The sequence below is a fragment of the Orycteropus afer genome, unplaced genomic scaffold (genome assembly GCF_000298275.1).
Source record: "Orycteropus afer afer isolate SDZICR_OR568_19922 unplaced genomic scaffold, OryAfe1.0 scaffold00048, whole genome shotgun sequence".
In the NCBI taxonomy this organism is placed as follows: Eukaryota; Metazoa; Chordata; class Mammalia; order Tubulidentata; family Orycteropodidae; genus Orycteropus; species Orycteropus afer.
Window position 1 is genome coordinate 11,066,998 of NW_006921635.1, and position 12,573 is coordinate 11,079,570.

The 12,573-nt window shown below is 49.6% G+C and overlaps 1 protein-coding gene across 1 annotated transcript in view; it reads right to left on the reverse strand.

Moving 5' to 3' along the window:
- Positions 1-2,616: 2,616 nt before the first annotated feature.
- FBXO21 (F-box protein 21) overlaps positions 2,617-12,573 on the reverse strand; it is a 61,934-nt gene continuing 51,977 nt past the window's right edge. Inside the window, exons 11-12 of the mRNA XM_007938201.2 lie at positions 11,453-11,610; positions 2,617-2,804 (exon numbers count right to left, since the gene is read on the reverse strand). Coding sequence (XP_007936392.1) covers positions 2,617-2,804; positions 11,453-11,610 — 346 coding nt within the window. The remainder of the gene's footprint in view (positions 2,805-11,452; positions 11,611-12,573) is intronic.

Here is a 12,573-nt window from a genome sequence, read left to right on the forward strand (position 1 = left end):
TGGGAAGATACTGCATGCAAATGGACAGACAGGTGGGGCCATGCCTCAGTCACTAGAAACTTAAGAGTGCAGAGTAACTAGGTCCTAATTCCAGGTTAGTCTCTACTGATTAATTACAACACGAGCTCGCTTGACAAGTGGTGAGTCGAGAGCGGTTAGGAGCCCCAGAGCTGCGTGAAGACTTGGCACCTTCCCATATGGTTACTAAGGGCACCAGAAAGGAGCCACTGATCTCGGGACACAAAGCCAGACTCTCTCCATGAGTCTGCATGGCAGTCACAGTCCTGGTGCCGGCACAGCACTGATGACCACACATGCAGATGATGCCCCTTCTCCTTTCCCACCAATCAAACACTCTTAAAACGAAAGACTTCAACACTGTTACACAGATAGAAACAAGTACTGATTTGGATGAAGAGAAAGGCAATGTACCAAATGTGAGTGATCAACATGGTGGCACTGAGGAAGAGGAAGACAGAGAAAGCACATAGGAGGTAGAGACAACAGAGCTGAACCCTTCTGTACATACAGTAATACACTGTCAGTGAAGGCAAGCAATTACCTACAGGTGGACAGGCTGAACGATTACGTATGTCCATGCAGGGAGAAGTACGCCCATGACTATGTACAGGGTTCGCAAACAATGTTTCTACAAGTGTATGTTCTCTAAGAATTTCCAGGTATATAGTAAAGCTGACAAAAGACAAGGCTGTAGTCACTTATTGGTCACAGTCAGCTACCCAGAGGGAGTAAGTAATTGGAACTGTGGGCTCAAGATCATAGTCACAGGCAACATCAAGCTCAATTGGCATAACATCATATTACACAAAACATTGTTCCACCTCCTACTTTGGCGAGTAGCAACTGGGATCTTAAAAGCTTGCAAGCGGCCATCTAGATGCAACGATGGGTCTCTCCTTGTCCAACCAAAGACACATGGAAACAATTAGTCCAAGTGACTGGTTCCTTAGCCCCTATGACTATGAGACCTGAAAGAACTAGATGGTGCCCAGTTACCACTGTCAACCACTCAGAGGGGGATCTATGTAGGAGATCCTGGATACAGTAGGAGAACAATGTGGAACAAAACTCAAAATCATTATTAAAAAAAAAAAAGCAACCAGGGGTTTGCTGGTCTGATAGAGCCTGGTGGAACCCCTGGTGGACTATGGCCCCTGGCTCCCCCTCAGGTCTGGAATTGAACCTGCTCCTGTGGCTTCCAGACAAATAAAAGACAGGCAAATGAGCTGAACATCTACATTAGGTAGATACTCTCCTTGGAGAGATCAATCATAGGAGAATAGAAGGACTATGTATGCACAGGGAGACAAGTCAGGGAGCAGGAGTGCATGGGAGGGAAGGACACAGGGAAGAGGTAACTATGGGGAGGAAGAAGGGGAGCTGTTGCATTGTGGTGAATTGTGGTCAATGTCATGAGACAAAGTGTATGTGAGCTGCTGTATGGAAAGTGAATTTGCTCTATAAACGTTCACCCAAATCACAATTAAAAATTAAAATAAAAAAAAAGACTTCTTACTGAATTCTACCTGTCACATTCCAAAGGGTCTTGGAGTGACACTAAGGAATGAGGAGGGGCATGGCAACTCCCCCCATTTTTAATGTTTAAAGTTCATTATCACTCCTTTTTTTCTGTTTATAAAAGCAAAAATGTCAGTTTCAGATCGTTGAAAACCATGGAGCATGATTTCTAAGATTTTTAACATCAGATTTGTACTTTTCTCACTAAAAACAGAACCAATCACTGATTTAAGACCTACATGTGATATGGAGAATTTTTAAACAAACAAACAAAAAAAGTAGTCATTTTAAAGAGAATACAGAATGAGTGTGGAAACTCCATTCACAAGGACCATTACCACATGTTTTCTCAAAGACTGTTATGTCAGAGAACAGAAAGCCAATTATTGGTACAGACAGAGGCATCAATCCAAGAGGAATATAGTAGGAAATGTTATCCAATCAATTCAGATACAGAAAAAGATAAACATCAAAATTGGTGTTTCAAACTTAGAAAAAATAAAGTCAAGTGATTCTAGTTACCATTCAGCTTATTATGTCTCTGTTTCCAAGGTGCTGACAAGATCACGTGCAAGTTTACCTCTGCACATGCAGCCAAGTTTAAGGTGAAAAGAGAAACAATCCTGACTTGGGACTGCATGTACTCCACACAGCACTCAGGAAAACACACTGCAAACCATCACCCCACCTGTCCATCAAACGAGATGTTCTAAGACACATGTAACAGACGCAGAAAGGAAAGTGGTAAAGAAGAACGAATCAAAGAGTGTCGATTGTGGGACCGCATGAAGACAGAGTGCCACAAGCTGTCACCACAGGACAAGCACACAAGCCATGCCTTTGAACACAGTGCCATTCAAGTTAATTCACTAGTGTAGGCGGAGAGCAGCATTGTCTTTGCAGCTGAAAGAGAGCACACGTTATTAAATTTAGGAGGCGGCAGCCAGCGCTACCGGTGGAGTGGCTTTCCTGGCCATGTGAAACCCCAGGGCTCCGTGGTGCCATCTCCTTCTGGAATCCCATTCTCGCGGAAGACAGCAGCAGCAGCAGCAACGGTGCGGTGCTCTCTGCGAGACCTCACTCCGCGTTCTCTTTCTTGGCACTGTAAATGTTCTGCACGGTCTCATAGACAAACTCCAGGTCCTCCGGGTACCGGATTTCCAGTTCCGCGTTGGGGATGTAGTGCGTGCCAGTAAACTCTGAGAAGTAGCGTCCGACATCGGGGTGCGAGATTTCTTGAGGCTCCACGTTATATTCCAAGTTTTCTGTTGGTAAAGAGGCACACACACATTCTGGTTAAGGTTAAACTCAAGCAGCAGCTTTTATCCAGGAACTTCCTACCCCCCCCTTCTGGACGGCACCGTTTGGGATGCAGGAGCGGGAGCACGGAAAGGACAGAGACGCTGATGAGATCTGGGGGTGGTCACAGGAAGAAGGGAGCCCAGGGGCCCAGTGGGTAAGCTCCAGGCTGCTCATCAAAAGGTCGATGACCTACCAGCTGCTCCATGGGAGAAAAGATGTGGCAGGCAGTCTACTTCCGTAAAGATCTACAGTCTTGGAAACCGTATGAGGCAGTCCTCCTGTCCTACAGGGTCTGAGTCAGAACCGACTTGACGGCAGTGGGTATCAGGAAAAGGCAACGAGCAGGCATCAGGATGGTGGGATGGTGAGACGGTGGGAGGGCCCCCAGCAGCTCCAGGAGGACAGTAGCATTTTTATAATCTCTCAGCGAGACCCCTATGGGGGTCCCCTGGGGATCAGCCCCTACAGACTCACCGTGCTTCTTCGATTTCTCTGGCGAAGAGCTGAGAGCATGGCACTGGGCTACCCTGCTCATTCTCACCAGTGCTGAAGCTTCTGCAAAGTCCGCGTCACCTGGTTACAAATCTCAACCTGCGTCCTTCTCATCTACTAACGGGGCCCACCCACACAGGCCCCATTTTCCACCTGAGCTCCTAGAGCCCCTGGCTACACGCTTCCTAAGGTGGGCCAGCCACTGCACTGGCTGCTGTGAGGCCCAGTAAGAGCACCAGAAATGCTGTGTACCTCGGAGCCCTCAGGGGTCGCTGTTATCGGCACTTGTACAGTCTCCTAGGAAACCCTGTGGCCCCCACTCCTTGCTCTCTACTTTGCCACGGGAGAAGCAGCACCTGTTGCTGTAGGGAAGCAGACCCGACGACACCTGCTGCCGCCAAGTCTGGCGCAGCCCTGACTGCTAACTGAACCCATGCACCACTCTGCAGGAGAAGGACGAGGCAGTCTACTCCCATAGAGACGGACAGCCTTGGAAACTCTACGGGGCAGTTCCGCTCTGTCCCACAGGGTCCTCCCATGAGTTGAAATTGACTTGATGCCAGTAGGCTAGGTTTTGGTTTTCTACAGAGATTAGGACTCTTAAAAATGGGATGATAAAACAAAACAGAACTTGGGTAACGCATGAGGCATTTAAAAGGCAGAAGTCCTTTCAGGTGACTTCCCAAAGAGAACTACTCGCAATGTCCTCTCCAGGGGCCCAGTGAAAGGACGGGGCCATGAGGGCCTTCCTCACGGGCCAGAGGGCTGGACCAAGGCTGGGAGGGGTGCCAGCCCCAGAGCTGCCCACCTGTCTTGCACGCCCAGGTTCCACAAGGGCTCCCCCGCCACCTGCTTCCCTGGTCAGTCTTGGCTCCCACCGATAGGAAGACAACTTACCACAGCCCATCTCTTCGTTAACTCAAGCAAGCCTCGGGCCAGCCTTCCCGAGTGGGCCAACTAATGTCAACAGTGCAGCCATTACCATCAGTACTACTCTGACTATGATGTGGGGCATGTCATTTCCTACACATCTCGAGATACAAATTATGGACAGTTAGGCAGAACTTTATCTTTGGGGAGAAAATCCATTATAAAACTATTGCACTGAGAAGTCCCATCTATGACAAGTCATAAAACAAGGGTACAATTTGAGCCAGCAAGTCCACTTCAGGCCATTTCTTCAGATGCTGGCTAAAGGTGCATCAGCTTTAAAGTCGGAGAAGTAGTTCTGTTAAAGAGTATCACATATAAAGCACAGGGACCGTTTATGACAGCAAAGCTGTAAAAACAGTCTCACCATCCAACTGCACATCACTACAGAAACAAATGACAGGTCACAAATTCAGCAAAATACTGCGCAGTCCAGAGAACAAGGAGCCCGTCTGCAGGATTCTGTGGGGGTCTGGGGGGTAAACCCATATACCTGGAAGGGATCCACTGGGGCCAGCACCTTTCAGGGCACATTGCACACTGAGCACTGGCAACGTGCCAGGTCCCATCTCACCCGATCCCCACATCGCTTCATAAAGCATCTCCTAGCAGTTTGCTTGTGCGACTCAGAGAGGTGCAGGACCAGCTCAAGACCGCGAGGTCAGGAATACCTGAGGCCAGAATTCAAACCAAGAGGCTCTAGTTCCAGGTCAGAGGGAACCAACACAAGGACATGGCAACTGCCCAGGTGCTGCCAGGAGAGAGCGTGGAGGGCTGGGGCTGGAAGGTTCCAGAGCACAGGCGATGGGCAGGGCAGTGCCAGCTGATGCCACTCTGCAGAAACAGGAGCCCGTGGATTCGGATCCCCCAGTTTTTCAAGAAGGAAACTAGGGAGCTGGCCAACTCTGCTCTCACTCCACTGTCACAATCAGATCTTTGGAAGTGACTTCACTTTCCTCACGGTCTTTTATGAAAGATTATCATCAGCAAAATCAATACATGCCACTGGCTCAGACAATGTCTTTTCTGCCTGCCCACCATTCCCCTCCTCCAATCCTGTGACAGGATGCTGGTTAACGGAGTACCAGGCATGCCCTCCTCTGGAAGGCTGACTGCTGGGTGATCAAGGCCTGGTGCCTTAGCACAGTCAGAAAATCGGAGACACCATCAAGAGAGAACAGCCCCTTTGCTCTAAAGGGCCCACTGTTACCTGTTACTGTACTGGGTCAGCACTGAGATTATTCAAAGTGAAAAGAATGTGAGTGGGTCATTCTGAGCAGTGCACGTTGTTGCCCATGTCTCAAGAGCAGAGGTTCCCAGCTGGCCACCCAGGAGACTTGGGCAATGTCCGCAGATGCTTGGCTCTCACACCTTGGGAGGGGGTGGTGCTGCTATCTAGTGGGCTGAGGTCAGGGATGCTGCCCAACATCCTACAATACAGACAGCACCCACCACAAAGGATTATCCGGCCCAAGGTGCCAATGGTGCCGAGGCTGAGAGCCCCTGCTCTGCTAGAACCCGTTCAGCATTGTTCCTCTCTCCCTCTCTCTACACAGTATTAAGCAGCACGTTAGTGTTTGTTAAGACTTGGCTTCTGAGACTGGAAGAAGGATGACAGAAGGATCCCAGATTATCATCCACAGACCTCAAAGGACACCACCGCTGGGCAGTGGGCAGCACAGAATTCTGGCTGCAGGCACTAAGGGGTATGAGAAGCACAGGCGGTAATGCTGGGCACAGCACGTGGGAGGGAGAGGAGCGACCAAAGGCTGCTCAAGAGGGGCATGGCCGGGCTGAGTGCCGTCCTGGCTGGGCCGCCAGCCTGCTGAGAAGCAGAGCAGGAAAGGGCATAATAAAAAAAAAATAAAATAAGGAAAAACAAGGAAGATAACGGGGACAAATAAAGTCCAACCCACAAAACCAGCTTTCCCTGAAGAGGAACACAAAACCTGAGGAATATAAAACTGAACCAAACACCACTACATCCATGGCCTAGAACACACCAGGAAGCCTTTCCTGATTCCCTTGAAACTGTCAGAGAAATGCGTCTGCTTATGCTTATTTTAAAATAAATTTTTAGCTACATATAACGCATATGGCGACATTCCTTGTAAAACAATGGAGGCCCTGCCTGTGTGTTCCTCAGGTTCCCATCCCACCTCGGCCCCTCCTCGCCTCACCTTCCCAGAAGAGACCACGGTCAGTCTGCGTATCCTAGTCCTTTATGAAGGGACATGTGTGCGTCTGTCTAATCACACCTATGCAGACTTAAATTCTGTAGTGTTTTACGTATCTATTTACACAAAACATTCTATACGCAATAAATCTGCAACTTTTACAACGTAACAAGCGTGGCCCGATGCTGATCACCATGTGCTGACCCCAGCAAGGGCACGCTTATGTTGGTATGTGTGTTTTAATGTCAAGCGAGGCTGAATTTTATGCCACTCTACAAGGTGTGTTATCGTGAAGTACATACAACATACTAAAATTTATGCAGATATTCACAGTGGAGTTGGATCCTGATCTTGTCTTGTGGGTACCTGACTTCCATGCACAGCACCCATGCCATTCATTTCCCATGGTCCCTAAGAAGCAGCCATGGAAGGAAGTCGGGACGGAGTAGCTGCTCTCCGACGTGGATGTCAAGGGCCTATGAAACCATGCCCCCTAGTGGGAACAAAGAGTACAACCAGATGCTGAATCCCCTTCCCGTTAGGACTTGGGTGAAATTTACACACTGAGAAAAAACAGACTCTTTCCACTTGCAGACTAAAGCTGAAGATGTGGACACATGTGTGATCTGTAACTCACTCCCCAGCGCTCTCTGGAGATCTAATGATGAGAATAGCGTTTGCTAGCACATTCTACTGAGGTGACCGGATCACTGGAGCGAAGGGTTGGAAATTTCGATTAACAGTTTAAAACCAAACTAAATATGAATGTAAGCAAGTCAACTCAGAAATGTTCAAAAACATATTTACATATGTGTTTTTTAAATTTAGCCTGTCTAGGTCCCCCACTAGTCAAATATGGGCTAATTTGAAGATAAAATTGTCCCAAATTATTGTAACACAATGAATAAATAAAACTCCAGGAGTCTATGGAAAAGGGGAAACAAGGGGAAAGGAGAAGGAAGGGGAGGGAAAGAGAAAGACGGAGATGATGGAGAGGAAATGGGGGCATCAGGAGAAGCACAGTTTAGCACCCCCATGTCTAACCCCTGAGGTGATTCAGTGAGTGCTGAGACAAACAAGGCTGCAGGTTGTGGTGGAAGGGATATTCACAGGATGCCAAAAACCCTGTGGATTTCTTGTTAATTACCAAGGGGAAACTGCAGCTCTTAGTGAGTCACTTAGTTGGCCGAGTGAGGAAATGTCTCAGGACTAAGAGTGGGGACATCAGGGGCCTCTGGAAGAGATGGCCATGCTGCACATAGAGCCTAAGCATCCTGCCAAACCTACTTAATCAAGATACAGAAATGAGAAGGCAGATCTGCAGTGTGGGACATGCGGTCTGACAGCCGGCCTGGACGCTACGAGAAGGGAAGAGACGAAGAGAGAGGAGCTGTACTTTACGAAGAGACCAGAGACACGGCCACCATCCCCAGCCTGCGCCCTGGCTGGGCCCTGAGCTATGGAAGGTGTTCACATGACCATGGGGAATTTAAACGCAGCCAGGATACTAGACATGATGGGACGGTTCGTGTGCTCTGGTGTGACGACACAGCTGCGCCTGTGCAGAGAACGTCCTCACTTTCAGAGGCTGCAGCCGCAAGGATTTAGGCCATGATGTCGGCAACATTCTGTCCAATGGCTCAGCAACAACTATCTCATCTCCCTCCAGCTAGAGCCCATGTGCCTGCATGGTGGGTGGAGTACACAGAGGACACAGCCTGCCCCGGGGGTCTTTTAACCACTTCCCTCAGCTGAAAGGGCTGTCAGTACAAAGAAAGGTGCAGAAGGAGCCTCCCGTGAATGACCTGAGATTTCCGTTCCTTCAGTGTCTGTACTGCAGAAAGGCGTCCCTTCTGTCCCACAGCCTGTGAGCCAGGGGTCTGCAACAACCTGAGGTGCCAGGGGATGAGGCACACCGCTACTGCGCTCATGGGGCTGACTGGCGTCAAGGGAGGGGCCGCCGGCTCATGCAGCAGGAAATAATGAACATGAACACGCTGACTAAGCAACACAGGGCGCAGGGACAATGACGCTGTCTGAGGGTTGAGGGAAAAGGGCAAAACAAAAACCAAACAATCCCCTGCTGTTGAGTTGAGTCCAACTCAGAGCGACCCTGCAGGACACACAGCTACTCCCCGTAAGGTTTCCAAGGCTGTCATCTTTACGGAAGCAGACTGCCTCATCTTTCTTTCTCCTGTGGGGTGGTGGTGGTGGTGTTATGTGCCGTTTAGTTGGACCCGACTCACAGCAACCCCTCCTTGGGTTTCCGAGACGGTATCACTGTGGAAATAGGTTGCCCCATCTTCCTTCTGAGAAGTGGCTGGTGGGTTTGAACCACCAGCATCCTGGTTAGCAGTCTAGTGCCTTAGGCACTATGCTAGGTTTGAACCACTGACTTTTGGTTAGCAGATAAGCACTTTAACCACTGCACCACTGGGTGGGGAGAGCTTCCTGGTGGAAGTGGCATGACTCTGGAGCACGTGAGGAGGGCCTATCAGTGAGGGCCAGCCAGCTGCCCGAAGAGCCGCAGCAAGTGAGTGAGGCCAGCACGGCTGCAGCAGGCCAGGGTGGACCAGAGACGGAGAACAGGAGAGGGTGTGGGAGGCCCTGTGTGGCACCTGAACGAGCAGGCCAGTAAGAAACTGCTGCATGGTTAGTCTAAGCAGGAAGCAAGGTGGTCCCATGGCCGATCCTCTAGCTGTTGCCAAGGAACACGGCCTAGAGAGGAGCAAGCCTGGAGCAAGGGGCCAGGTGGGAGGCTGAGGCACTCTTGCTGCAGGAAGCTGCTGTCAACCCTGTGTACAGAGTACAACTGGACCAGACGGTTTTCAAGCTGTGACCTTTCAGAAGCAGAACCCCAGCCTTCTGGCAGTCCACTATAGAACCAGGCATATCACCCAGGGAGAAACACCTGCGGCACAGCAGAGGGCAGGGCAACAGGACTGGGCAGAGGTGGGCTGAAATGGGAGACGCGAGGACTCTGACCGGGTGTGATTTGTTCACTAGCTGGCTGTGTGGAGAGGGACAGGGAAGAGGGCGGGAAGAGATGTGCCTAGTGACATCACTCTACAAGTGGGAAGACATGGGACAAGACAGGTCGAGGCAGAGGGGAGAGGGTGGTGCGATGAGTTCACTGCAGACGCCAAGAGGGTTGTGAAGAGAGGTGGGCATGGAGCCCAAAAGAGAGCTTGGATGGAGACAGGGCTGTGAGCGCTGCCAGCACATAAGGGGAGCAAGGCAACAGAGCAACGTCAAGGTCAGCAGAGCAAGACGAGCTCTGAAGATAACCAAATCGGAGAGCTAGAAACGTGCACTTACTAACATTACCCACCATCACCTGGTTGCCTCTCGGCCGTGGAGATGGTGAAATGGAGCTGTTTTGTTTTCTTTATAAGGTCATTACAGTGCGATGTTATGAACGTACATTGCATAAACATACACCACGTTTTCTTAGATACTATTAGAAAGGAATTTCTGACTCTACAATGTGGACTATGGATAAATTCAGAACACCCAAAACCAAGCACTCATGTTTACCTACTCTAGAAACCCACTTTTAATTGCCTCTGAAAACCCAAAATATGAAATGTGAACTCCCCAACACCAATCCTCTGTTGTGGACAATGAGTGCAGACAGCAGCACCCCAGGCACTGGCCTGTGAGGTCCACGGTTCGAACCCACTCAGTGGCTCTGTGGGAGAAAGATCCAGCAGTCTGTTCCTGTGAAGATTACAGGGTAGGAATGCTATGGGGCAGTTCTGCTCTGGCACATAGGGTTACTAGGAGCGGAACGGACTCCATGGCACAGAACAACGGTCGCAGAAACAAGAATTTCTTTCGACACACCTTTGATGTGGTGTGTCAATCTCCTCAGCTTCTGCCACGTCAATGATAATGAAAACGAGAACTTTCCCTAGCCTTCCTGATACGCCCGAGATTTTTACACGCTCAGTATTTCTATTGTTAAGTAAGACACCTGACTAGAACTTGATATTTGGTTACGCCAAACCTGATGTCTGAGGTTGGACACGGGAAGATGCAACATGACGATCCCAGGCGAGGCTCTTGGCCAAGCTGGGTTCAAAGTCACACAGAGTGAAATGCAAACAACCCCCCTGCGCTCCAGCATCCTCTGGGATGACGATGGTAGCCACAGCAGAACACTGCCCGTCACAGAGCCGCGGTACGTGAGCATTCACGTTAGTTTTTGTGAATACGCATGATGTGGTGAATGCACTGACAGGCAGGGCTACAATGAACGCACCCGTCAAGTGGAGGTGAGATTCAATAGTCACAGCAAAGGGAGACACACAGGTTAGGTTTCTGTCTGCACACTGCCTCCGCAGGCTGGCTGTCCTTGTCTCAGGAGTGCCTGGGCTCGCACCTTCTTGGCGGCCCCATAACCACACACCTTCTCGCTTAGAGCCAGTGCTGTGGACTGCACTTTCCACAAGTGGCCATGTGAGGGCGGCTCTGAGCGAGCACAAGCTGGCAGGAGGCCTCTTTGCCTAGGGGGAGCCACAGGGGCAGTGCCCAGGAGGGAAGACTTCAGGGAATTTGATCGGCATAGGCAATGACCAACCAGAGGTTGGCAACAGTACTGGAACAGGGTCCTGCTGTGGTGGTAGTGGGAGGGGGAGGCCTTGGGGGCAGTGAGTATTTAACCTCCAGTGAAGCACTCAGCTGGTTACCAAAATGATGGTGCTAACCCCCAGCAGCTCTGTGGCAGGAAGGCCTGGCGATCCGTCCTTGTTCAGACCACAGCCACGGAAAACCTTAGGGCAGTGCTACTCCATCACACGGGATCGCTGAGTCAGAAACTGACTTGCCGGCAGGAACCACCACCATGTGGCCAGGTAAGCACATACCTCCCCAGGCTGCTGACCGTCAGTCCTGCTGAGGTGACCCACGACACTGCCGTCCCTGAATAAACCAAAGAACTGCAACCACAGAACCTGGGTGCTAACCACGGGTGCCTGAAACACGCTCAGCTGTCAGGATGCGCTAGTTACCTTGGGCTGCGTATCTGCAAGAGCCGTCCTCCACCAGGACATTATAGAAGGGCTGGTGATGGCCATGAGGCAGGCTGTGGACATTCATGTTCCGAATCCACTCGTGTCCCATCATGCAGGTGGGGTCCCAGCCATAGATCACACAGTTGTAGCCGTACCTGAGGAACATGAGAGCAGGGACAGATGAACCCTCTGAGTGCTGTCAAGACCACTAGGAAAGGGACAGGTTACATTCGGCTTCTCCCAAGCTCACAAGCCTACAGATCTACCTACTCCACGTGGGGCCGCTTCCCAGGAGGGCTCGCTGCCCACCTCTTCATAAGCCCCTCTCACCATCAACAGAGCACTTTATTTGGAGAACAACAGTCTTAAAGAAACAGTGATGGGACAACAACTAGTAATCCAATGGAAGAAGGTATCAGGCGCCGACCTGACAACACACACGTATCAGTTCTTAAGAGAACAAAGACCCAGATGTCAAAGCTAACATGCAAAACTTTTAAAATAGAAGTATCTTCTTGAATCCAGAAACAAAGCCATCTACCTATACTCAATTGATCTTTGATAAAGGACCAAAATCCATTCAATGGGGAAAAGACAGTGTCTTTCACAAGTGGTGTTGGCAAAACTGGACACCCATTTGTAGAAAATAGAAGTATCTTCTTGAATCCAGAAACAGAGCCATCATCCACCTATGGTCAGTTGATCTGTGATAAAGGACCAAAATCCATTCAATGGGGAAAAGACAGTGTTTTTAACAAGTGGTGTTGGCAAAACTAGATACCCATTTGTAGAAGAATGAAACAAGATTCATTCCTCACACCATATACAAAAACTAACTCCAGATGGATAAAGACTTAAATGTGAAACCTAAAACTATCAAGTTCATCAAAGAAAAATTAGGGGCAACTTAGAGGCCTTAATAATGGCATAAATAGACTATCAAACACAACTAAATGTACAAATAGAGAAGATAAACTAGATGACTGGGACCTTCTAAACATTAAATTCTTAAGTGCATCAAAAGACTTCTCCAAGAGTAAAAAGAGAACCTAAAGATTGGGAAAAGAGTTCCGGCAAGATGGCGGACTAGGCAGAAAGATTGCACAGACCCTCTTCAA